At 45.0% G+C, this 27,253-nt stretch overlaps 1 protein-coding gene across 6 annotated transcripts in view; it reads right to left on the reverse strand.

Annotated features, from left to right (window-relative positions):
* Window positions 1-27,253, reverse strand: part of FGF13 (fibroblast growth factor 13) — a 235,754-nt gene that overhangs the window by 117,322 nt on the left and 91,179 nt on the right. For 3 of the 6 annotated variants that reach the window (XM_083595640.1, XM_083595639.1, XM_083595642.1), the window contains one exon: window positions 789-956. The exons of 1 other annotated variant lie outside the window; for it this stretch is intronic. In XM_083595640.1, the coding sequence (XP_083451766.1) occupies window positions 789-956 (168 nt within the window). Of the gene's footprint in view, window positions 1-788; window positions 1,053-27,253 lie in introns of all 6 variants that reach the window. 2 more of the 6 variants (XM_083595638.1, XM_083595643.1) reach the window with 1 other exon arrangement.

Here is a 27,253-nt window from a genome sequence, read left to right on the forward strand (position 1 = left end):
CCATCTCTGGAAAATAAAAAGGAAACATTCCACTCAGACATTAGCTCTACTGCATGCACAGAACTTATCCAAAATGCAACCGGGCGTGCAGTACATTCAACTTATCCTGCTTTGCCAAACTACAGCTTTTATAAGCCTTTTTTTTTTTTTTTGGACAGCAATGCGCAAAAGCTTTATGAAGTGTAAAAGTGTCAGAGAATCCAGCTTTAAGTGCGATCTAATATTTATTCCCAGCTGAGTGCAACTTTGAAATACTAAGGTGGAGGAGAACTTCTCAGGTGAAGAGAGAGAAGAGGGAGCTGTTAAGATGCTGTTTTAGAAAAAGCAAGCAAGTTTTGGCAGCCAAAAGGCACGTGTAATGATGAAAATGGACAGAAATAAAAGTGTTGATCAGTAATTTTTAAAGCATTGTCAACTATTATATATATATATATTTATATATATACATATACGTATATATATACATATATACATACATACACACATACACCCACACACCCACACACCCACAAAAGGTTTTCCTATATCAGTGAATTATATTTTATACAGTGGCCCATGACTCGTATCAGACATTAACAAGCAAGCAAAGTAGCAGAGGGTGATACATGAACCCCAGGCAAATTGCTGCATCCAGTTGCATTATATTAAACACAGGCCAAAGAACACACAAGACACAATCCGTAGGACAGGCACGCTCTCTCCAAAAAAAACAAAAACAAAGGAAAGGAAAATAAAAAATTTAAAAACCGGGAAAAAGAAAACGAACATGGATCTCGTGGTGCACAAACCTTCAGGTTCTGTGTTCTCTTTGAGGTGCACTTGCTTCAGAGGACAGCAGAAGATTTCGTGACATTTAGCACGAAAGGGGGATTCTTTTTTCTTTAATTCCGTAGATTGGATGGAATCTTGCCGTAACATAATATATTCCTGTGTGCCGGGGGGAGCGTCATCCATAACTGCGGTCACCACATAACAAAATGAACTTAAGTTAGAACGAAAGGGAAAAAATAAAATTAAAACAAAGAAAAAAAATCTAGAGAAGCAAATCAACTCTATAATGATACAGGGAGGGGCAGAGAAGGACATGGGAGCAGGGAGGGGAGGGGAGGGGAAAACATTGGTAGAGAGAAAAAGAAAAGAATGACGAGAATTAACGTACTCTGGCTTATGATGGCAGAGGAAGAGGAGACAAGAGGATAGGAGTCATTTACTTCTATATTTCCATGCTTACACCAGTCTTTCTAGCATTGTCTAGGAAGGGATACTGTGTTAAGAAAAGTAGCTTACATATCTTAAAAATGTATTCGGGAAAAGACTGAATACAAGGTTTCTATACCACATATAACCTCTCTTTTTTGCTACCATTTTAGTGGAATACATGGCTATATTTTGCATGCAGATTACATACAGTAACAGCTAAGATATCATGCAGGTTTTAATGGCCAGAGCTACTCATTTTATATTCAGAACAGCAATGAGCAATTTGCACAGATACCCAGCATTACTCACATCATATTGCTATTAGACTCTATAGGCCAAGGTACTTTTTTTCAGAAGACGGATCATCATTCACTGGCATTCAAATTTACAGTTCGTTCCAGAAGGCGCAAAGAGAGGGAGCATGTTGGGGTGGGGTGGGGTGGGGTGGGGGGATCTCATGGTTTACCCCATCCCCTAATAATTCAAACACTGCATTCTACATTCCAGAAAATACTTCCGTGTCAGCTCATATGCTGAGGAACCCCTGGAAGTCTGCCATGAGACCAAATAATGTTTCAGAGCATATTGTCAGGGACATTCCAAACTACGGGTTAGGCCTTTGGGGTATCAAGATTCCTGCTTGCACTGCATCCTGTGTTATTGGCAGGGCAGTTAGGCAAATGTTGGCTATTTCCAGATCAATCTGATATGTTTGTGGAGATGTCACATGATGGTGTTGCATCAAAGAAAGGGCTATCCCACACTTCCCCTTGTGTGTTCCTTTCACTTTCCTTATTGCAAAGATTCCCCAGTCATGGAACCACCACCAAGGCCTCACCTGCTGATTGTAGTCCAAGATGGTTGATACCAGGGAAGGCACTCAGGTCCCAAGCCCGTTGGGGCTTTACACACTGGTTCTACCACTTTGAATTGGGCCCATTAGCTCACTGGCAGCTAGTGTTGTAATTTCAGCACTGGTAACACATGGTCCTATATCTATAGAATTGCTAGTTGTAAGAACATAGTAGAAGCTTGCTGTAGTTTAACTACATGAAGAAGCACTTTCTTTCATCTGTCCTACTCATAGCAGACATATTGAAACAAATGGGCATAACTAGCTTTCTCCAAACGAATCTGCTCTGCAGGAGGCATTATAAAATGCAAACACTTGGTGCCCACCAGGAGAGTAATTTTTTTCAAAACCTTAACCTCATGCATATCCATTGGCAACTGATTTCTAAACTTCAGGATTTCAAAAAATAAAAATCAGCAGGTTTCATGATCTAGAAAAGTGCCCCTTGAAATCCAGTTCCATAGCCTGTGAGATGTTTGAGTGTTGTGAAGCCCACAGCCTTGAGTGAAATTTGCAGATGAAGTTGTTTTAAAAATGTGTTTCCCATTTTTAAGTCTCGGTCCCCCAAGCAGTTCACACAAGAATAACAGAAATAGATACTAAAAGCAAGGGTGCCAAAGAACACCCCCCCAAAAAAACCCCAAGGTCACCATCCCAGTAAGTACTGTTTGTGGAATAAGTGCTGTACATCTAAGCACCCCAGTCTGTGCTGCAGAACAGCAGGTTGTGACAAGGAGAAAATACTTGAACAGTTTGCTCTCATGGCTTGCTGTTCCAAAGGCCTTGCAGAAAAGAAATGGGATGAACAGAGCTGAACATGCAGGCTTTCATCAGGAAGAGGGATGAGGAGAAAATCAGCTCAGTTTGAATTTTGATGCAAACCTACCTAATTTTCACTTCCCAGAATAACACATGAAGTTAATGCTTCTTTCAAATTTTTCAACTCAGTAATTCAGCCGAAAGTGTATAACAGGGACAAAACATGGATAAGAATGTGTATGTTAAATGAAAATAGCATACAAATTCCTTTACATATGGGAAAATCACTTACAAAAGTGAGAGAGTTATATTAGGAGAAATTGCATACGTTTCTATTAGGAGAAACATACCGATGGCTTAATCCGTGGAATTAAAAATTAATAATCACCAACTAATGCAGAATTGTGACAGACTGAGTTAAGATGAGGCAGGAGATGAATAACAGGCAGGAAACAAATCCACACATTTGCTCATCCTTAATATGGAAGGAATTTAATCACAGACCCTCCAAGTGTCCCTATTTTCAAGGGACATCCCTGATTTAGAGAAGCCATCCCCGGTTTCTTATTTGATCCTGGAATGTCCCGCTTTTCCTTAGGATGTCCCTATTTTCATTGGAGAAATGTTGGAGAGTACAGAGTTGTCCAACCCCCAATCCTGTATAGGGAAGTTTATTTTTTTAAATTAATTATGTTTTTATATGTTGGAAGCTGCCCAGAGTGCTGGGGCAACCCAGTAAGATGTTGGGGGTATATATATATATATATATATATATATATATATATATATTAAAGTTATCATTATGGAATGGGACCTCCCTATTTTCATCAGTGAAATGTTGGAGGGTATGTAATAAGCCAGGGGCCATCCCCTCAAAAATCCTTTATCTAGGAGAACTGGAGTGGAAGGAAAAAGAGGACTAGCCCAGCCTCACCATGAAATACTAGGGGTGCCCCCTGCCGCATTTTAGTATGGAAGAGCAGTCGGTTCTGCAAGCGCCCACATCAATTGCAAACCACATAGACAATTTGTTCCAGGTCTAGAAGAAGGACGCAGAACTGGTCCATTGTTTTATTTGCCCGTCAAAACCTTAATGACTTTTGCAGAAGTAATCAGGCCATGGGATTAGGCAGTCAGCCTCAGGCTGTGGCCTTTGGCCTGGTCTATGGTTCAATTGTCTGTTTGCATGCCCCCTTTAATCACCAGGAAACGCTTCACAGGGTAACAGACAGTCATTGGTAATGATCATTAACACACTCACCCGAATGCACCACTTAAAAGCAGCACATAAAGTTAACAGCAGAACAAAGCAGGGTTGTTGTTTTTTGGTGGGGAGGGAGTTGTGGAGGAGGAAGGCAACAGAAATCCGGGAGGGCATGAGGCTGTGTTGCTGGGTAACTGCTCTTAAAAATAAGAGCCAGCTTTTATTTCAAGGGAATTTAGCAAAGCATTGCAGAGTTGATATCACTAAGAAGCGAGCTTTCATGAAACTTCGTAGCAGCAGGGAGAAGCTGGAGGTTGTCTTCAAAGCTAGTAATTCCCCCTCCCCACCACCACAAAATGTCATGCCAAAAATTTAGTTCTGCACAGAGCTTGCTAAAGGTGCGGGGGGGGGGGGAGAGAAAGCAAATATTTCTGCTTGGGATTAATCTGACAAAATGACTCTGAAACTAGGACACTTGCAAGAGAGAAAAAAAGAACAAGAAGATCTTAGTTTCTCTCTTGCTCCCTCTCCTCCCTGTTTTGTAGAGATGTATTAATTTACAAAAGCCCTGAACCACTTAGGTCCAGGGTCCCTCGGGGACTGCCTGAACCCTTATATTCCAGACTGAGCACAGGTCATCAGCAGGAGCATCGCTGGATATTCACCAAGTTGGCGAGGCTCACTTGATAACAGCAAGAAACTCAGCCATATAGTGTCCTCAGCAAAGTACCGTAGGAATACTCTGCCAACAGAGAGTCTGCTGGCAGCTTCTGTGCCAGTTTCCAAAAGCCTTCTGAAAACTTTTCCATTCCACCAGGCTTATGCAGGCAATTAAGAATACCTATTTCCACAATAGCTAGCCGGTGTCTGGTTTCTATTTTTAAAAATATTTTTATTGTATGGTTTTATTTTCTACAGTTGTAAATCACACACACACACACACACAAATGAATAGTCATATACAAGATTTTTTAAGTTAAATAAATAAAGTAAGTTTGAAACCTTCGATTTTTTTCTTGATGGATATTGCTCCCTTCTTGAATAACAGCCATCACATGATCTGGACAATTCTGTTCATCAGGATCTTTTCCCTTTTATTTTATTTTTTAGATTTATGTACTGCCCTTCATTATAAGATCTCAGGGGGATTCACAGAATAAAATACAGGATAAAAGCAAGCAAATAAGTAAAAACAAAACAGCAAAACAACACCCCCCCTTCCCACAGTTACATTTAAAAGGCTGTAGAATATTAATCAGCCAACAGTGTGGTTGAAGAGGAACACGTTTGCCTTGCACCTAATGAAGGTGCCAGGTGAACCTCTCTGGAGAGAGCATTCCACAGATAGGGAGCCAGTATAGAAGGCCCATTCTTGTGTTGCCATCCTCTGGACCTCTCGAGGAGGAGGCACACGAAGGAGGGCCTCAGATGATGATCGCAGTGTCTGGGATGGTTTATATGGAGTGAGGTGGTCCTTCAGGTATTGTGGTCCTGAGCCATTTAAGGCTTTAAAAGTTAAAACCAGCACCTTGAATTATTAGTCTCTGATTCAAAGCACTGACCAGCTGTTTCACACTCCCTGGTGCTGCCACTGCCCTTTGGATCTTCCATCCATTGCACAGCCTGTCCTGGCTAACTGCCACATATCATGTCAGACTTTTGTGCGCCAGCCCTGCCAACCTCTTCAAAGCATGGGATTTTCTGGTTGTTCTGCGTTAGGTAGGGTGATTTTCCGACTTCTCCTCTCTCCTCCATTGATCAGGCAATACATTACTTGCTTGGGACATTTCTCCACAGCAGTGAATATTCACTTCATAAGCGGCAATTCGCAAACATCCATTGCATCTCTGTTCAGCTCTCACATCAACTTATCTGCACTTTCTGAATTTTCATCATTTCTGTCCTCTGTATAACCCACTCCTGACTTCTTGTTTCTCTGCCTTATATCTGCTCCCAGGTTGGGGCTAGTTTGCAAGGAAATACTTCCTTGAGACGCTGGCAGGCAAAGGGACTGACCGCTGCCCATTCCACCAGGAGGGTGCAACACTTACCCCACCCTGGGTGCCAGCAACCCACGCTACGCCTCTGGGTTACAGCCCCTGTCATTTCAGTGAAGACCCACACCCCACACACTCTGTCTAGGTTGGCACAGGATGTTGCGTTATACCAAGCCAGACCATTGGTTGAGTCGACTCAGCATCAACAACACTGACTAGTAGCTGGGTTTCAGACAGATGTCCCTCCGAAACCTAGATGGAGATAGTCAGGAATTGAACTTCTGCATACTGAGTATGTGTGCTACAGCTGGGCTATGTTCCTTGTCCTAAAAAAATAATGCAAGGTCCCAGTTGTTATGGGTCTGCATAAAGGGCTGGTTTAAGCAGGAGCATAGCAAGTTGCATTAGACCAAGTCAGGTTATTGGTCCATTGAGCTCATTATTATTTACACTGACTGGAAGCAGCTCTCCAGGATTTAAGACAGGGGTCTCTGCCTGGGGATGTCAAAGATTGAACCTGGGACTTTCTGCATGCCTTGATGGATAGGAAAGTATGATACGGTGATAACCCAGTGTAATATGCTGAGTTGTACTGAGCCAGGGTATTGATCCATCTAGTTCAGCACTGCCTCCAGGGCTCCATTCTGAAAACTGCTGGAGATGCCAAGGATTGGCATAAAAATACTGAAAAATGTAGGAGGTCAGAGTTGTAGCTCAGTGGTAAGAGCTCATGCTTTGAATGTCAAAAGTCTCAGGTTCAGTCCCCAGCATCTCCAGGTAGGCCTACAGAAAACAGTTGTCTGAAAATCCATAGAGTTGCTGCCCATCAGTAGATCAGTGGTGGGATCTTCAGGTTTGGGGCCCAAGTGTGGCCCTTGATACCTCTTTATGGTCCTTGGGTATCTCCTGAGGCCATGCCACAACCCTCAAAAGTCCTGACCTGTACCCCCTGGAAGTGCTTTTCCCTTCATTCCTTAAACTCTGATCCTGTATCTTGGTTGTCACAATGGAGGCTGGAGACCCATCCTTTGTATGAGTGGAATGTAATACACTGTACAGAATTAAGAGTCACATTGATTGCTCCACCCACTTCTGCCTCTGGCTCCACCTGTCATGTGGCTCCTGGGAATGTGATCCATGGCCCATGAAAAAAATTCCCCAGCAGATGGAGAAGTGTCATGGTTCCAGTTCCCAAAGGGCTACACCACACAATTTTTCTCAACCTGCTGACTAGCTCTGTATTCTCACCATCTGGAAGCCATTCCTGGAATCTGAAATTGTCATAAAATATTATTTGAATGCAGAGGGGACTTTCCCTGTGATATGATTGATGCCATCGCTGTAAAACACAGTAAAACATCTCTTAACATGATGAATGGTCTAAAGCCAGGAAAGGAATTCATTGAAGAACCCATAATCACAATAAGCCTGGCTTTTTTAAAACAACAACAACATGCACACCCGTGGAAGTCTGTTTCTTGATGCAGTGGCAGATATGGACAATTTAATGGAGCCAATGAACACACACAAGTCCACAATCTTAAATACTACTCCAGCACACCCATTAGAGTGAAATGTTTAACAGCCTTCCGTCAAAGGGGGCATTGGCAATATAGTCTGGTGAGCTAGGAAATGTTGCAGGTGTGAGAGAGAAAGTCATGTAAGCCACAAAGGGTCAAGCACACAGGAGGGATTTATGCAGTGGAGTCAATAAAGTCTTAGGAACTTTGTGAGTGCAGCTACTTGAATGAGGGATATGGAGATGGATTTCTTCAGAGCAAAGGTGGGGAACCTTAGACCCCAGGCTGAATGTGGCCCCTGAAACTTTCCTCAGGGTTTGCCCATCCCCAGGTCAGACTCCTCATTGGTCCACTTTTTGAGTGCCTGTGCCTGGCTGGAATGTGTCGTTGAACTGTGAGAATTTCATTTTGCTTGCCTGAATGGAGGAATGTCTGTGGAGTGTAAGAGTCACATCCATAACTCTGAAAGTGCATTCAAACATAGGGATTATTGTGTTAGTTATCCTGGTTATAATGCTACATCTTCTATCCCAGTTTCTAATGTTCCTTTTACATTACATTACCAGTTGTTATGGAACGGTGACTTTATGATCGATCTACTGCCATGTCGCATTAAATTTCTTTGACAACAGTGAAGTGTGGCATGACACAAAAGTGGATGTCATTGGACAATGTTGCTATTCTGCTACTCTTTCCCCATGTGTGCTTTTCTGTCCCTCCAATATTTTAGCCTTGCCTGATTTTCATTTCTTATATTTAGTAGCTATGAGGAATCAAGGAGACCCTTATTTACATAGTCTGCTCCTTCAGCTGCATAGCTCCACCCCAGATTCTGTGTTTTGGTCACAGTAGAGTGTGGCAGAACTCAGCAACCATATAAGCCAATATCTTTCTCCCTCCCACCCCCTCTCCCTCTTCCTTTCTCTCTGACATGCAAACACACACTCGTCTTACACCAACCAGTGTGACACAGTTGCCTTGATGTCCACCACATTAAAAGGCATGAAATATAACTCAAATCAGCAAGCACAGTGAAGAGCTGGAGGGTGGTAATCATTATATTTCTGACACTGGTACGCAAAGTTAATACCGCAGCACTTTTGCTTATAACTGTATATCATGACTGCTAAAGATAAATGCCTGTCATGAAATGAAGATATCACCACATCAATGAGCTATAAATTGCCTCTGCTTTAGAAAGTGAGGTGATGAAGTCTTTATTTCCAGGTGTAAGAAAGTTTTCAAACTCTGTTAAGGTACTAGGCAGCAGGAATGTGCTTGCAGAGCATTCCCTTTGGAAACGCTAGTACACAGTTAAGAGGACTTTACTGTCCCGTCATCCTTGAGTACTGGTAGCGATTGACTTCCAAAGCAAGAACCAGGGATCAGAGGGAGCTGGGGGGAGTTGTGAAGTCAAAGTCAGGCAAGATCTAACTAGCGACAAAGGTTTAAGCCCAGGCAGGCAGACCGAGAAGAAGATCTGATCGGCTTTGGGGGGGGGGGGGTCAGCTGACTAGTTCCCAGGCAGGCTGGTACTACAGCCTAGAGGGCACCCTCAAAGCTTTCTGAAAACCCCAATTTTAGTCACACACACCCCACACTCTCTCTCTCACACACACCTTACAGGAAATGTTTGATTTTTTTAAAAAACAAGGAGCAAGTACAAAAGTATACAGTTTAATCTGTGTTCTTACCCCATCCCCCCGCCCAGGCTGCTCCAGCAATTAAAACAGCCCCATAACTTTGCTGTCCTTGTCTCAGCTCTTGGGCAACTAAATATAATTATTGCATTTTGCATCACACCCCCATTTCACTTATAGCACCCCAGTGACAAGCTGGGAATGATACTGTGCTACTGCAAAGCATCTGCTTCCTCGGCAAAGAGTGAGATAATTGTCTCTGTAAAGCTGATTCCATGTGTGCAGCAAGCTTAAGATGTCAGAATTCTGACAGGGGCAATGCAGCTCCGTCAGTGATGCTTTTGTGTTACTCAGAAGCTTTCCAGGGGTCCGAGTGAAACTGAGCCACTTCTCAAAAACAGCCTCAAGACTGTGAAGCAGGGGTGCCAGTGAGGAGGAGCTGTTGTTATAACTATTATTTTATTTGCATAGGCTCATCTTCCAAAAGTATATGCACATTCTTATTATTTTCAAAAATTACATAGTAAATCTTGCTGGACATAAAGAAATGTAGGGGATCCCCCAGGGAAGACTCCTGGCTTAGGACTGAGTCTCCTGGCACACCATGTCTTCTCAGCCTGTGATCACATCCAAAACTCCCTGCCTACCTTGGTGGATGACCAAATAATTCTATAATTCCCTGGGGTACTGGTAGGGAGTTAAGAAAACAATCTGTATCCATGTTTTCTACACCAAGCATAACTTTATAAATCTCAATCCCTTTATAGTTGTATGGTTGGTTAGGTGGTTGGTTGGTTGGTTGGTTTTCTCAACTAAAAAGGCTCCTTCACCTTGGCCTGTCTTCATGGGAAAATGGATCCAACCAACTTCACACAGTGCAACACATTTTGTCAGATAGTCTGACATTTTGATGCAAAAGGGAACAACATCCACAAAGAAGCCAAAGCTGTTTTCCATTTAAAGCACTGGCCGAGGCCCACTTTTTAAAAATTTGGGGCTCTGCACATAAAGGCAGCCCTGCTGGATCATACCAAAGACCCATCTAGACCAGTGTCCTGTTCTCACCGTGGTGAACCAGATGCCTTGTGGACCAGGACCCAACTGAGTCCAGTGATGCTCTCCATTATACACAGAGAAAGGCTTTATGGAAAGTTTCAATACTATCCATTTGATTGCTGAAAGCACAGAAATATTTAAAGTGGGAAGGCATCCTTCTAAATGTGTCAGAATTATTCATTGCCTGCAGTTTACCTGTTCAATACTTTAAGGCAGGAGTCGGTAACCTGTGGCCTTGCAGATATTGTTAGACTACACCTCCCATAAGCCCCAGCCAGCATGGCAAATGGCTATGGGTGATGGGAACTGGAGTCCAATAACATCTGGAGGGCACCAGGTTCCTCTTCCCCACTTTAAAGTAAGGTTGCTACATGGTCACTTCTGATAGATGGTCACTGAAGGATTTCTCAGACAGGAGCTTTGGGCAGGTGTGAGAGAGAAATATGATGGCTACCATTTGGTGGGGCTTATGTGAGACACCTCGCTAAGGATGGTGAGTTTTGTCTCCCTCCAAACTCTCTCCTCCAGTCCTCCTTTTGGCCCACCCACCCCAGACCCCAAATCAGAGCTGAAAGTTCTCAATAGATGCCTTTCAACTCAGGCCACTTACCTTTTATACAAGGGGGTAGGGAGCCTTATGCCCAGGCACCAGATGCAGCCCTTTATGCCTTGCTGTTTGGCCCTGGGCACTCTACCTAAGACATGCCCCTTCCTCTGCAGTTCTTAAGTGCTTTTGCTGGCCACATTGTGCCAAGCACAAGAACATGCATCTTGCTTTCCTGGATGGAGGATGGAGGCACCTCTGACATTTGTATGCTTGAAATGCATTCCACTGTGGAAAGGCATCAGCTGCAGCAATTGCTGCCCCCCAGTTTTGCCTCTGGCCCCCAGTGCCACTGGCATGCAGACCCTGGAAGTGCCCCAACTTCTGCAGCAAAGTAGCCACCTCACTTTGTCTCATGGTAGAACCGGCCCTGTCCTTTAGCTACTGCTTAACAGGTGGACAACACCCAAAATTTTATCTTGTCATGGCAGCTGAATTTCTTGTAGCCATTCCTACACAGTTAATAGCTACTAGTCACAATGGTTATCCACTGCCTCCTCCTGGAGGCATCTGGGTGGCCACTGTGAGAACAAGACCCAGGACTAGATGAGCCATTGGCCTGATCCAGCAGGTAGACCTTGCATTCCTAACTCACTACATGGAGCGGGGGCATCATTGGTAGGCTGGAATGTAGCTTACCATGTAAAGGTATCAGGATCAGTTACAAAGTACTGGTTTTAACCTTTAAAGCCCTATACGGCCTAGGACCCTCGTACCTACGGGACTGCCTCTCCTGGTATGCCCCATGGAGGACCTTAAGGTCCGCAAATAATAACATCTTGGAAAGCTCTGTCACAAGAGACCAGAGCCCTGCGGGATTTGACATCTTTCCGCAGGGCCTGCAAGACAGAGCTGCTTCGCCAGGCCTTTGGTTGGGGCTCAGTCTGACTCCCTCTCCCCTTTCATAAGAACTTGCATGAAAGTGACCTCCCAATTTTTCTCACAGGCTCATATAAGTTCAACACAAACAGTTGGGCCTGGTGAGCATTTAAGGTCCCCAACGCTAATCTGCGGGTTGCCATCTGACTGGATTTTATTCTGATCCTGATTTGATTTTAAAGGTAAAGGTAAAGGGACCCCTGACCATTAGGTCCAGTCGTGGACCACTCTGGGATTGCGGTGCTCATCTCGCTTTATTGGCCAAGGGAGCCGGCGTACAGCTTCCAGGTCATGTGGCCAGCATGACTAAGCCTCTTCTGGCGAACCAGAGCAGGGCACGGAAACGCCGTTTACCTTCCTGCCAGAGTAGTACCTATTTATCTACTTGCATTTTGATGTGCTTTCAAACTGCTAGGTTGGCAGGAGCAGGGACCAAGCAACGGGAGCTCACCCCGTCGTGGGGATTCGAACCGCCGACCTTCTGATTGGCAAGTCCTAGGCTCTGTGGTTTAACCCACAGTGCCACCCGCATCCCTTGATTTGATTTTAGGAGGTATTTTAATTGATTGTCTGATTTTATGTTAATGTGTTAAACATTTGATGTTAGCTGCTCTGAGCCCGGTTTTGGCCGGGGAAGGCGGGGTATAAAGAAGAAGAAGAAGAAGAAGAAGAAGAAGAAGAAGAAGAAGAAGAAGAAGAAGAAGAAGAAGAAGAAGAAAGTGCCACCTCTATTGCTCTACTCATTTTTGCCTGTGGCCCTACAAACCCTGGCATGTGGCCCTTGTAAGCTTGTTCCTGGGTGAATGTGACCCTGAGGCTGGCAAGAAAAAAGAATGCCCCCTCCCCTGTCCTGCACGCAAAGCTGGTGCTTTACCACTGTGCTACGGACACTCCATGAAGCTTGGGTCTGATCCCATGAACCTGTTTGATATGTTTCTAAGTTTTGGAAGAAACTGCAGAAAGGCTTGCCTGCAATGTTGCCTGAGCCAAACACTTTCTCCAGAAACATCCTTGAGGATCTATAACCCAATTAACACACAACCAATGAATCATGCTGAAAGCATCAGGGAAGTGGGGAGAGAGAGAGCCTTCTATTCAGTTTCATTGTGCTCCATGAGCTTGTTTCCTGGAAGTCTCCTTTGGACAGCCAACATTGCCTTTGTTCCCTGCCACGCTCGTGGCTCTGGAAAGCCTCATAAAAAGGAAGGGGGAAATTAACAGTGTGTCTCATTCTTTCCAACCTTGCAACATTTGGCCAGAAAAGAAGATTTTAATATATATTCCCAGCTTTTTGCATACAGAAAAGGGTATTGTGCTAAGTAGCAAAAGCAATTTTACTTCAAGTACACATCGTTCTGTGAACATAGCTGCCTATGGACCTTGACTCATCAGTGAGCAGGTGAAGGAACTTGAGAAGGGACATTGTGCAAACACTGTGGCTAAGTGAGACATGGCTGCGTGATGCATGGAAACAGAAAAAAGCAGAACATATTATTGCATCCTAAATGGTGTTCCTGCTTCCTGAATGGCCATTTCCCTTTGGCAGATTGCTGTTTAATAGTCCAGAATGATTGTCTGGTGCTTCTTCAGTGGGGGCAATGGTTAGGCGATAGCTGAAGATCTCTCTCTTTGTCAGAAAGAGGTGGTTATCAGAGTTTGGAGGGTAGGACAGCTCATCCACACCTCTGCTGAAGTGCACAAATCTGTCAATTCCAGATTCTCTCTGTTTCATGTTTTCCCAATCTTAGGTTCAGTTAGCCACATGTCCACATCAGTCTGTGATTGCTATTTTTTAAGTCCACATGAAAAAAGTTAGAATTTTAGTGCAATTTTATCTTAACATAAACATTTTCGGTGGGGACCAAAGGTGGACAAACTACCCCAGAAGGAGCATGGCATGCCCCCCACCAGAGGTACTACCCCTCCTCTAACACCCACCCTACACCACCCCACCCCACCCCACCCCACTTGTAACTGGGTAACAAGCCAACACATTTGTGGGGTTCAGCCATTTGCCCCCCCCCCCAGACCAAACCTCTTCTAGAGCCACCGGATCAAATCAGAGCAAGTTGGCTTGATAACAGCATTGCTGCAGCTTCTGTTTGTGCGCACACACATACACAGCTTTGTGCCTGTGTGTGTGGTTTTTGTATGTGGGCTTGTTCAGTGAGCCTCAGCTGGAAAACAGAAAGGAGCAGCACTTTGCACAGAATATTCCACTAGTGCCCACTGTCAGCGACAGGTAATGAAGACGGGAGCATTTGAGCTCATTCGGGCAGGTAGCCTTTTTGTATTTCTTAATGATGTGTAATGCAGTTTAAGAAAAGCTTGTGCTTAAGCTAAGACACATTCCTTTGTTTAGAATGCAGGAACAGGAGGAGCGGTGTTTAATTGGTGCTCTCACCAATTGCAGTGTGAGCACTGGGTTCAAGAGAGCGCAGTTTGCAAATTCTTTGGCTTGTGTCTTTGGTGGCATTTGACATTATCATGCACACACCATAATTGCACCCACCAGTTGCGCCATAAGACGCCAGTGTGGCCCTACTTGCTGGCTTTGCCTGCATTAATTGAAAGATCACTCCCAAGGAACAAAACAATGCAGACACCACTAGATTCTCTCCCCCCCTTCTCCCTAATCCCAGGCCTCGCATAACTAAACCACAAGCTGCCTGTGAAAGCCACATATTTTATCTATATCCCCCTCAGGACACAGAAGAGTCAGGTGGAGGCTCATTGGCTTCAAGTGCCCATGAATCTTTAAAACTTAACCATGGTGTCATACATTTCAAGTGCTCAGATGCTTCTCATACCTAAGCTCAAGAATTCCTACAACCGCCTTACAAAGTTGGTCACAGTTACTATACTTCATCCATATTGTCAGATGCATACAGAGAGGATGAGGGTGGTCAGGTGTCCTGCTTTAGAGAGGACACTCTTCTACTTGCAAGATTTCCCAAGGATAGTCCTCTGTTCCAGCCAACTGCCCTCCTGAACTACATCTGCCACCAGCAAACCTGGTTGGGGGAAGGTTCTCCATTTCATGGTGTACAGTCATATGTCTTGTTACGTTTGCTTCAGGTTGCGCATTTTCAGGTTGCGTCCCACGGCGACCCAGAAGTACCGGAAAGGGTTACTTCCGGGTTTTGCTACTCGCACATGCGCAGAAGCAGCGAATCACAACCTGCGCAAGCGCAGACGTGGGTTGCATTCTGCTCAGGTTGTGAACGGGGCTCCAGAACGGATCCTGTTCGCAACCAGAGGTACCACTGTACTCTAATTGAGGGGATGCCATGTGTCCTAGGTTCCGAGTGACAGTCCTCTATTTCAAGGAGAACTCTATTTGAAGGGCTTTGTGGTCCAAAGTCCAGTTTAAAAATAAATAACCCAAAGATGGGAGAGCAGAGTTGGCCTTAAGGGTGTCCATCAACAGCAGTCTGAGCAGGCACACAGGCCACCTGGTTTCTACTAAGGTGAAAATCTGGCGTATCCTGTGCCATGCTCAAGGAAGTCGGCTTGAGCAGTTCTTCTCTAGCCTTCATTCCTCCTTCAGTTTCTCCACACACCCACACCCACACCCACACTCCTTGCATTAGTGGACTGCTGCACTACAAAACTAAATGTGGGGAGATGGAAAGCAGTGGTTGTGGGTTGTCGTGGCATAGCCTTGGCCAAATCTGGGTCAGAGAAAAACCTGTAGCCAGTTCTCCTTCGGCACTCAGCAGGTGGAACTGCCATCGATCCTCTCTTTGTTTTCTACAAGTTGAGCCTGTGTGCTTGGAATGCCAATGCAAGCTGGCTGCAGCTTCAGGCTCCCTCTGGTATCGTTTGCCAATAAACAAAGGGGGGGGGGAGAGAATGTTTAAATTCAGTTCTTCCTGCCGCAGAAGCAATAAACAGAGCCGGCCCAACCATCAGGCAGGGTGAAGCAGCCACTTCAGGAGCAGACAGAGCTGTGTGTGTGCCATGCAGACCCTAAGCTAGCTTGCTGTCCTCAGGTGCAATAGAGGGCACTGTCCCATTGCTAGTGTTGAAGTTCAGAGTCAATAGCCAATTCAGCTGGCATTTGTATGTAGAATTGGTGGGGAGAGGCAAAACTATGTAATCTTAAGGATAACATACCTACCCTAGCCAGGTTTGGGTGTCTGAAACAGCTCATCAACTTTTGTGTCTGGGTTTTTACTTTTTGAAATATGGCAACCCTATGTTATCCTCCGTATGTTAACAGAGAGCAAAATGTGTTGGGCTGGCTCTGGTGATCAAGTTTCCCAAAGGATATCTATATTCTTACATTTATTTTTCAAACAGGTGATGTTCCCCGGTTGACAGCTGTTTGATGTGGGGGAGCTGGGCTTCTTCTTGTGCCTTTAAGAGAGGAGTGGGTAACTTCAGGCCAGGAATTGCTATCTGGTCCTTGAAACACCCCAGGCCACATACCTTGCAACCCTGCTTTGTGCCTTGTGTGTTTTTCCCTGGCTGATAACGTTTCTTGCTTGCCTGACTGGAAGATGGAGAAAGATGTACATTTGTTGCTCCACCCTCTTTTGCTTCTGTTTCACCCCACATACAGAAGTCAGTAGGTAAGTCTTTTCCTGGCAGCAAGATAAGCATGATGACTTGATAATATCAGCACATCCACCTGCTGTTATCAGCACAGGAACTGGTGTTTGTTTTTTGTTCTTTTTTTAAAAAAGCTGGCATCATAGTTATCAGTTGCAGTATGAACATATTTTTTTTTTTATGAAATGTTTATAGAGAGTATTACCTTTAACTTGAAATGTATGTGTTATTGTCTTGTTACAAATTGCTTACTGCAATGCTTTGTTTATTCATATATGGCCCTGACCATTAGGTTGAGTCGTGACCGACTCTGGGGTTGCGGCGCTCATCTCGCTTTATTGGCTGAGGGAGCCGACGTACAGCTTCCGGGTCATGTGGCCGGCATGACTAAGCCACTTCTGGCAAACCAGAGCAGCGCGCGGAAACGCTGTTTACCTTCCCGCCGGAGTGGTACCTATTTATCTACTTGCACTTTGACGTGCTTTCGAACTGCTAGGTTGGCAGGAGCAGGGACCGAGCAACGGGAGCTCACCCCGTTGCGGGGATTCGAACCGCTGACCTTCTGATCAGCAAGTCCTAGGCTCGTCGGTTTAACCCACAGCCTACAGATTAATTACTGTATTAGCTAAACTCTGATGAAATGTTGAGAATGAAATGGGTTGTTCAGTGACAGTATTGATTATTTACTGATACGAGCTTGTTTCGTGGTATTGTGGTTCGCAGCTCTGATTTCTAAAATATGCTGCTAACATTCAGAATAGTCACCTGTTCTGATTTACAGACGATCAACTCTTTGAAACCCACACAGAAGATAGTCCTCTTTTTCAGGAGTAGTGGACATTTGCCCCCTCACCATGTTTTTCAGCTACAACCTCCATCATGGGGGCCAGCAGCCATTGATGATGGGAGTTGTAGTTCAGCAACATCTGGCGTTTCAAACATTTCCTACCGTGGGTCTTTGTGAATGCATCTAGTCTGGTCCATGCCTATTTTAAGATTTAAAAAAACTACTCTAAGAAAGGAGAACAGGAACCTTGAAGCTGCCCATCGACAGCTAGTGCCCAGACAGTAGGGTGAACAGCAACACTGACCAGACTACCTGAGTTACAATGAGATATACTTCTATTTAAAGGAACCCCTGACCATTAGGCCCAGTCATGGCCGGCTCTGGGCTTGAGGCGCTCATCTCGCTTTATTGGCCGAGGGAGCTGGTGTACAGCCTCCGGGTCACATGGCCAGCATGACTAAGCCGCTTCTGGCGAACTAGAGCAGCACACAGAAACGCAGTTTACCTTCCTGCCGGAGCGATACCTATTTATCTACTTGCACTTTGACATGCTTTCAAACTGCTAGGTTGGCAGGAGCAGGGACTGAGCAATGGGAGCTCACCCCGTCACGGGGATTTGAACCGCCGACCTTCTGATCGGCAAATCCTAGGCTCTGTGGTTTAACCCACAGCACCACCCGTGTCCCTATACTTCTATTTATACAGCAGTAATTATTGCTAAATTCTGAACATTAGCAAATGCAAATTGGTGCCTTCTTTTTCAGTGATATGCAAGTGACCACCCTACTCTCTCTCTAGTAACCACAGAGACTAGGAACTTACTCTTTCCTAAAACGAAATCTGAGATTATGAAGGTTTATGCACATAGCAACAGATGCTCTCACACAGAGCTGAAAAAAAAGGAAAGGAAAGGAAAGGAAAGGAAGGGAAATGGTTAACTCCACTGCTTATGTGAGAGGCATACATTTTCTCACTCATTACTGACAGGATCATGGAGCTAAAACAATTGCCAGACAGAACACTATCTCCCTAATTCCTTAAGTTAGCAAGGTGGAACTAATAGGATGGCACTTCATTCACATGCCAAACAATCCTCCTATGAAAGGCACACCAAACTTAAAATTTCAGCATCCATAGTCTCCCCCCACCCAAAAAATACCCATTGCATAATTTCAGTGTCATAGTACAGTACATTAGATGTAAATTTGGAGATGTCTCCAAGTTTGAAGTGGTTGGTGACACGGGGCTTTGTGTGTTCCCCACAAGGTTATGGGATGGCCCCTCCACTTCTCCTTAGCACCATAGATTGAGGGGCACATGTGAATGGGTTTAGCTGAAAAGGAAGCAAAGGTGAAGTGGTTTGGGGTCATAGGGCATCAAAGACCCATATTATTTCTGCAGCAAGGACCCGATAGGGTCCTTGACTCCAGCATCCTAGAGCCACATAGTCAGCATGATAGCAGATGAGCAGAAGTTGCCAAATTTCTAACTGGAGCAAGAGTGAAAGGAGGTGAGTCAGCCATGGAGGATTGTCTCCTAGGGTCCTTCTGGAAAGAGCACAGAGGAGTTGTTCTGTGTGCTCCACACCTAAGCATTTAGGAACACTGAAAGCACAAGGTGCTTCAGTATCAAGAGAATGGTGTGCTAGTTCTGTCATGTACAATGGGATGTCAAGGAACACACAAGTTACGTTGCTTGGAAAGAAGATATTGGAGCACTCCAAGTCATTTGCTGGTGTATGTGCACAGAGAAAAGTAGATCTTGCTGAAATGCAACACATCTGCATTGATCATTGCAATGCATCCCTTATTATTATTCTTGCATAATTATAATGTTACTGTTTAACCTCAGAAGGCTGTAGAATCTTAGAAAGGGGAGTGGCTGTGAGGGGCTGTGATTGTGGCAGGACTCCAAACTTCTGAATTTGCCACTCCGCTACTAGGAGGAAGAGGAGAGCCACTGCATCATTAGCTCAGCTCCTCCATTGAGCTCTAGAAAAGAAGACCCTAAATTGCAGAGTCAGCAGAAATGGAGTCCCGGCATTGTCCAAGTGTGTTGCTGTGAGAACTGGGTATTTCTAAGGTTACCTTTGAAGTGCAACTGCAACCAACCAGCAATCACGCCATGCCATCAACTTCAAGGAATTCTGATTGGCTGCAGCTTCCTGTTGAATGCACACTCAGTATTAAACTGGGCTGACCTCTACACCATGTGTGAAACAACCCCAAGGATATGTCTTCTCCTCTAGTATTTGGAGAAGAATTTCCTCCGCCCCCTTGCAAGAGTCTTTCAGGTATAATGGGTGAAACCTTTCACATTCTCATGACTTCTACTACTACTACTATTGCATTTCTATCCCCAAAAGAGCACAGGGCAAGTTTGAACCCCACATTGAGCAAAGGATTCCAGCATTGTAGGGGGTTGGACAAGATGACCCTTACAGTCCCTTCCAACTCTACAATTCTATGATTCAAAACAGTTTGCACCTTCCGTTTTGTGTTTAAAGGTCACACCTCAGTGGCTGGGCATCTACTTTGCATGCAGAAGGTCCCAGGTTCGGCTCTCTGTAACTCCTGTCTGAATTCCAGGGGAGCCATTGCCACCCAGTGTAGACCATGCTGAGCTAGATGGTTTAAAGATCTGACTCAGCGTAACACAGTGTGCTATGTTCCTGGGTCATCAGGCCCAAGGTCTTCATATTGCTGCTGCTGAAATGTCCTTCATTCCTGTCTGAGGAGCTTCATCTTCCTCCTGTTAGAAGCAGTTCTGTGTGCACTTCGTCAACCTTGGAAATAAATGAAATTCTCAGGGAGCCTAAAAGCAATTTGCTGCCTCCTTCCCACCCCCAACTCTTGCCTTTATTGCCACCCTGTTCTTTATTCAACACCAACCCCAGTAAGCAAGAAGACTGCCGGAGAGGAATGTCAGAAAAATCCAGCGCGAAAATGAGAAATTCTTTCTCCACTGTCTATTCCCTCCCATAAGCATTTCCTTCTCCAATCTTTACTTCTGACATCACAATCCGTTACCATGGCACTTGGTAGAATGTCAGAATAATTACATCGCAGACCATAACCTTTTAGGAAGGTGAAGTCCAGTAAACGGAGATATATATTTTCTGCTGGTGGGAAGGAGAATTGACAAGGTTGAGGATGGCTTTGAAAGAAAGTGACCCACAAAGGGAGATGACAACCTCAGGTGCTAGATTTTAAGGGATCTACTTGATTCCACCCACCTCTTTGCTGCACCACTCTTTTGGGGTTTTTAAAAAGGAGGATCTTTTAAATAAAATTTAAGAAAAGTGAGTGAGAGAAAAACTCAGCTGATTTAAAAAATAATAATGCTGCTATCCAGAATGTTTACAAAAATACTTAGAGGATCAAGAGCCTTCATTGAGAATATTTTTTTTATTTTTTTTTTAAGACAGAGAACATTATTTCCAAGTCAATGCGTCTCTTTCATTCTCTTCAAAGTGTACTTAACTGCAAAATGGCAGAGAGTTGTTGAGCGGGCCTTTATTCTGCTGTTTTCCCTCCACTTAAGAAAACAGTAGGCTTCCGATTCACAGATTATGAATTGGGCGCCACGAAGGCTCCCGAGAGGTTGATTGTCAAGTGTTACTTTCATTTAGAAATAAACGGGACAAAACATGCTCCACTTCTAAAGGAGGCAGGGATGGTGAAGAGGGAGAAAATTAGTGATGAAATATTTGTTTGTGTGTGCAAGAAGAAACATGGCAAAGAATATCATCTCTTTGGGTTTGTAAACTAAATTCAAGCATGGGAGGAGTATGTCTCAATCAAGGGAAATCATAATCCCACTTTGTTCTATCTTGGTCAGACCACACCTGGAGTCCTGTGTCCAGTTCTAGGCACCACAATTTAATAAGGATGTTGACAAGCTGGAGTGTGTGCAGAGGAGGGTGCCCAAGATGATCAAGGGTCTGGAAACCAAGCCATATGAGGAATGGGTGATGGCAGGCTCATGCAGTGTGTGTGGGGGGGGGGGGAGCCTGTTATACTTGCCCCAGGCCTCAGAGGGATAAGCTGTCTGGGAAGCCCCTCCAAGGGTCTGCCAGACTTATGTTGTCATGCCACCCCAGGCCTCCCAGCCAACTAAGGATTCTTGCTCCAGGCCTCAGGCAAACCAGGCATGGACCTGGTTAAGGGAATTGGGTGATTCACCTGGTCAATAGGTGATGGAGAGGAAACATGATAGCCATCTTCAAATATCTAAAGGGCTGTCACATGGAAAATAGAGCAAGCTTGTTTTTTCCTGCTCTGGAGGCCAGGACCTGAAGTGGATTCAAGTTACGGGAAAGGAGATTCCGGATAAACATCAGGAAGAGTTTTCTGACAGTAAGAGCTACCTGTTTGACAGTAGAATGGACTCTCTCAGGAGGTTATGGGCTCTCCTTCCTTGGAAGTATTCAAGCAGAGGTTGGATGGTCATCTGTCATGTATGATCTTAGTTGAGATTCCTGCATTGCAGGGATTGGACTGGATGACCCTCAGGATTTCTTCCAACTCCACAGTTCTATAGTTTTATAATTCTGTTATATTTTGATCAGAATGTATTTTGGGGGAGGGGGCTTCTTCATCTGAAATTTAGCTGCTACATCACTCTGCTCCTGAGATCCAGTGTCTCTGGACCTTTCCAAGGCTCCTTACCATCTTACCTCAAACTGCAAATTTTCACTCTCCAAAGCTCATTAGCATTTCAAATGGAGATCAGATTCCTTTCTCTTTGGTCCTTGCAAAAAGTTCATAGCTTGCTGTTTTCCAGATAATGAGAGGGGCATTATTACATAACCCCAGCCAGCTGTCGCTTTCTGTGGGTTCTCTGACAAAGCAGTCTTGCTTTTCAAAGAAGCTGGAAGCAAATAACTCTCTGCTCAGAGCTGTGACATATTAATTGCATTTCTACTTACTAAAATTCCTCAACCGACAGCAGACAGTAGAATCTATTTTTAGGACTTCAGGTGGCCATGCTAGAGTTATTTAAAAAACCCAAATCCAAACCATTCACCCATGCATGCAAGTTTCTATAAATTGAATACTGACGAGAGCGTGCCAAGACAGTATTCAGACACTCCAGGATGACTGTGGCAGAGATTAAAGGAAGAGAAAAGAAGAAAAATCAGATGCAGAAAACACTGCAATTATGATAAATAAGTGCCACTGTCCAACATTTAGGAACTTCAGAATGTTATTTTAATACAGAGATGGCAAACATCTGTGACCCTACAGAGAGCCCATATTCCCTCACCATTGGAATCCAAGATCACCTTGAGATGTTGCAGGGAAGGGTTACAGTTCAGTGGTACCTGCTGTGCATGTAGAAGGTCCCAGGTTCAATCCCTGGCCTCTCCAAGTAGGGCTAAGAGAGACCCTGTCTGAGAGTTGCTTACAGTCAGTGTAGGCAGTACTACAGTACATGGACCAATGGCCCCTTGGTGTAAGACACCTTCCCTTTGTAAGTTAACTTTCCCCCTGCAATAAGCAAGCATTGAGCAAATAAGTAGTGTTGACAAGTAAGCGGTATATGATTAAACAAAGAACAACATAAGAATATTAGCCATCTATCATAAAACCATATAAAGGTAGCTCGCATTTTACACGAGGGTTTGGTTCCAGGTGTCCATGTGTAAATGCAAAACCATGTAATGCCATGAACTCCCAGAACTGGGTCCCCCTACAAGGTAGAGAACCCTCACACCATCTTGCCAAAGCTGGGTAAGGGAGGAGCCAGGCTTTGGAAAAGAGGTGAGAGTCACACCAGAGCCATCCTGCTCCTGCTGGGTAAGCCTGCAATTGGAACTGTGCATGAGTGGGTTGGTGGGAAATATCCAAATAGTGAGTGGGATTTCCCTGCTCTCCATTTATTTATTTCTCCCAGTCACCTGTAGTTAAAATAATAAAACAGCATCTGTATTCAGTTAAAAGTGGGTTGGAATCATCAGGTCTTTTAAGGCCCATTTGAAGATTACCAGAAAGGAAATCAAAACACACATCTGGTGGGAGGGAGTTCCATAAGGAGAGAGCCACCCTCTCTTGTGCCTGTCAGTGTGCTGGATTTTAATGGCAGAACCATGAACAAGGATCTGCAGCTGAACTCATAGCCTGGGCATGTCCATATAGGTGTGGGCCAAAACCATATCCTTGTCCTACGAAAGGTTATAAACTGTTCAGCCTCCAGCCCATCACTGCCAGCATGTGTGGTGGCAACAGGGATGGAGCAGAAATTAGTTTCAGTTTTCATTTAAAAACAAATGTACCTAATTCACCTTTTCCCAAACAATAACATGAAATTCACACTTCTCCAGATTTTACAATGCAGTTCTCCAGCCAAATAATATGCTGGAAAAAATGCCTATTTTAGGGGAAGATATGCATAAAAATCATGCATTGGTGAAAATAACAAGCAGACTGCACTATACTGGGGCGAAAAGCTTGCAAAGTGGTGTACATTAAGCAAAGTTGCAACACGGCCACATTAAAAGACCATTGAGGGCTTTCTATAATAATTGTAACACCTTGAACTTCAGAATGGGAAAAGTGAGAGAGGAACCAAAACTGACAGATTTGCCCATTCTTAATGGCAGACAAGTGTTCCTACCTGTGCACCAGACACCCAGCCATTCAGAGAATCAGCTTCTAGAAAGCCAATATGGTGACATTGACCCCACAGAAGGACTAGGCTATCAACTCAGCATTACCAGAATTTTAACAAGGTGCTTCCCGCAGGACAAAGTAGGAACATGAATTTACAAAGGAACAGGATTAGAAGGAGCGTCTGTCCCCGGAAAACAGGTGCAGCTGTGGCACTTGCTAACACTTCCTCTTTGAAATGGGAAAGAGGTGTCTGCAAAACTGCAATGTTTTGTCGTAAATCTGAAGCATTTACCACCTCGAAATTAAACAACCAAGGAGAAATTTACTCCCATAGTCCTCCCAAATTGCTCACCCACGTCTGGAGCTGCAGCGTTTGAGAAAAGATAATCGTGAATACGTCAGAGCCATTTATGAGCCGCACCTATCTTGGCGGAGCACACTGTGCTCTTGCCTGAGGGGAGAGGGCAACGGTGACAAATTGAAGTTTGACACACCAAGCACACAATTAAAGCTACACCGTGGTGGTGGCAGTGGGGGGGGGGGGGCGATGGGGAGAGGCTGGGCTTGTTGACGTGCCTGGGAGATGGCAGAGTGATTATTCTCTGGAAGGTTTGTAAAGCACATCGCCCATACTGAATCAAAATTGGACTTCATTTCAATCTTGCACGCAGAACAGTCTGTGAGATGGTAACGACTGCCCCCCCCCCGCAACAGGAAGCCCATTCTCCTGTGTTGTTTCCCCCTATGTGAGTTGTTGTTATCTGCATCTTGACCACAAGAGGGCAATACTAACTTAGGGCTCATACAGAGATGTGAAAGGTGAGCATCCCTCAGAGGCAAGGGAGACAAGGCGATTGTGTTATCTGCGTTAGGAGCAACTGAGTGTTCCTGGTGCATAATGACTCAAAGGGAATGGGATGGAGAACCTCTGGCCCACAGGTATTATTATTATTAATTATTAATCTCTTAGGGCTCTTCACAATAAAGTCCCAGAGCAGGCTACCACAATGTAAAAAAATGCAATATTAAACTCAGTCATTTGGCCTTCAAGGCCATTTTGACCAGGTCACACCCACCTGCCTGCACCTGATAGCATGTAAGGTGTCAGGGGTGGGGCAGGTAAAAGACACAACTGGATCATAGGGACTTGGGCATCAGGATGCAAGCCCTGAAAATCAGCTGAGCATCAGTGCAGGCAAAAAACCCCAGGACAACTGCTACTGCTATGTTGGGTGATTGACAGGTGGGTGGACCCCTCCACATGTCAAAAATAGCCTTCAGGGGAAGGGGGAGCTAAGGATTGGACCTGCCAATCAGATATAATGTATGCACACATACACCTCCCTAGAGAAAGCTGGGCCATGAGGAGTCTGGAAAGAGCCAGGAGTTGAGAATTGGGAACTGTGGAGCAAGTTCAGGCAAACCAGCTGGTAAGATCAAAGAACAAGCCAGGACTGAGGATGGAAAAGCAACTAAGAAAATAGCCAAGGAAGACCTTGTTCTTCTAGAAAGGCCCCAGCAGATTAGGAAGCCCTCTTCTATTCCTTCCTGTGGATAGCTCAGTTGGTTAGAGCATGGTGCTGATAATGCCAAGACTGCAGGCTCGATCCATCCCTGTGTGGGACAGCTGCATATTCCTGCATTGCAGGGCGCTGGACTAGATAGTCCTCAGGGTCCCTTCCAACTCTATGATTCTATTATTTTGTCCAGGAGGACCAATTGTGAACCCGGGTGAGCAGAGTCACTGAGAAGCTGCCATCTGCAGCTCAGAAGACTCACCACATGGAAGCTGTGCATAGTTCCAGCTGCTCCTGACAGCTCCTTGGTAGGAGACAAATTCAACGCAGGAACATATGCAGAGGCATAACAGGCAGCCTCCCCCAACTGGACCACTGTCTGCTGAGCCCCTGTAATGGGAGCAACTGAATGAGCCAATCGAACCTGGTGCAGAGATGCAACAGAAGAAAACTTTATGAATTTTTATTGAGTCTTTGCTTTGTTGAAAGCTGCCTCAGCCAATGGAAAGGTGGCCGACATATACCCAAAAAGAAATGGATCAAATTACCCACCCCTTCTCTCCTAGAGCAGAGGCTGATTGGGAAAGCTAGAACACCAACTCATTCAGAGATGGAATCTCCTCTGTTCACTTGCAACTATCTGAATTATTTCATGAACATTGCTTGGCCCGCCAGTCGTTCTCTTGTTGTGGCCTGCCATTTGGGAATCCACTGCTCTAAATATAGATGCCAACAACCAGCTGTTGCTTCCTGGAATTAATTCAGCATACATTCTCATCCACTAACGTTCTTGTTCTGTGCTGATTTATGTCAGGATTACAAAGAATTCTATCCCCTTGTGGCAGGACCCAAGTGATTGCTGAATATATGAATAGGCAACTGGAGGTTGTGGAGGGAAGGGTGGAATCTGGGCTCCGTGAGAGCACCTGGATCCCATGATGTTTCTCCAACTTAACTTGTTTTTCCAATACGAGCTTATCTAGCCCCATTAAGCATGACCTGAAAGAGAGGCCTTTACCTCAACCAATTATTCCTGTGTGCCTAGGCTAAGTGAGAGTGAGGTGCCCAAAGGATGGGCTCGGTCTGTCAAATCCCCTCTTGCTGTCCACATGAGAGCCAGTGTGGTGTAGTGGTTAAGAGCGGTGGACTCGTAATCTGGTGAACCGGGTTCGCGTCTCCACTCCTCCACATGCAGCTGCTGGGTGACCTTGGGCCAGTCACACTTCTTTGAAGTCTCTCAGCCCCACTCACCTCACAGAGTGTTTGTTGTGGGGGAGGAAGGGAAAGGAGAATGTTAGCCGCTTTGAGACTCCTTCGGGTAGTGATAAAGCGGGATATCAAATCCAAACTCTTCTTCTTCTTCTTCTTAAAGAGCCATTTGCCTACATAGCTTGAGAATGAGATAGTGGCCGAAAAACTGTTTGTCCATCTATTGCAGTATTGTCCACTCTGCCTGGCAGCAGTTTCCAGGGCCTCAGGCAGATTAGAGTCTTCACTTTCCACTTGCTACCTGGCTTCCTTTCAACGGGAGATGTGATGGATTGAACATGGGATCTTTTAGGAGAAGAGTCTTAGCTCCATGGCACATCACATGCTTTGCTCTGTGTGCCGAAGGTTAATCCCCGGCATCTCCAGGACCTATGTCAAATCCTAGAGAGGCACTGTCAGTCGGGAGAGATCAGTCTTCTCCAGTCCAGCAGCCTCCAGAAGTTTGGACTACAATTCCCATCAGCCCCAGCCAACACAGCCAATGGCCAGGGATGATGGAAGTTTTAAACCAAAATACCTGAAGGGTGCCAGGCAGGGAAAGATGTGGGTGTGCTAGATAGTCTGACTGAATCAATATAAAGCAGCTGCTCTCCAGAGGAGGCTGGTTCATTAGGGAAAATGGGACACTGCCCTACCAACCTCAGTCTGCCCTTGACCATCAGTCTTGCTTCCTACAACCAGTCGAGAGGGTGGCACTTGGTGCCTCTTCCTCAGCCTCACTGCATCCCCTTGTAGGGAGAGGAGAGTGGGGACAAAGCTAGAATTCCTTGTCTCTGCCTGTCATTGGCTCTAGCTCT

This window comes from Podarcis filfolensis (assembly GCF_964270895.1).
Source record: "Podarcis filfolensis genome assembly, chromosome: Z".
NCBI lineage: Eukaryota > Metazoa > Chordata > Lepidosauria > Squamata > Lacertidae > Podarcis > Podarcis filfolensis.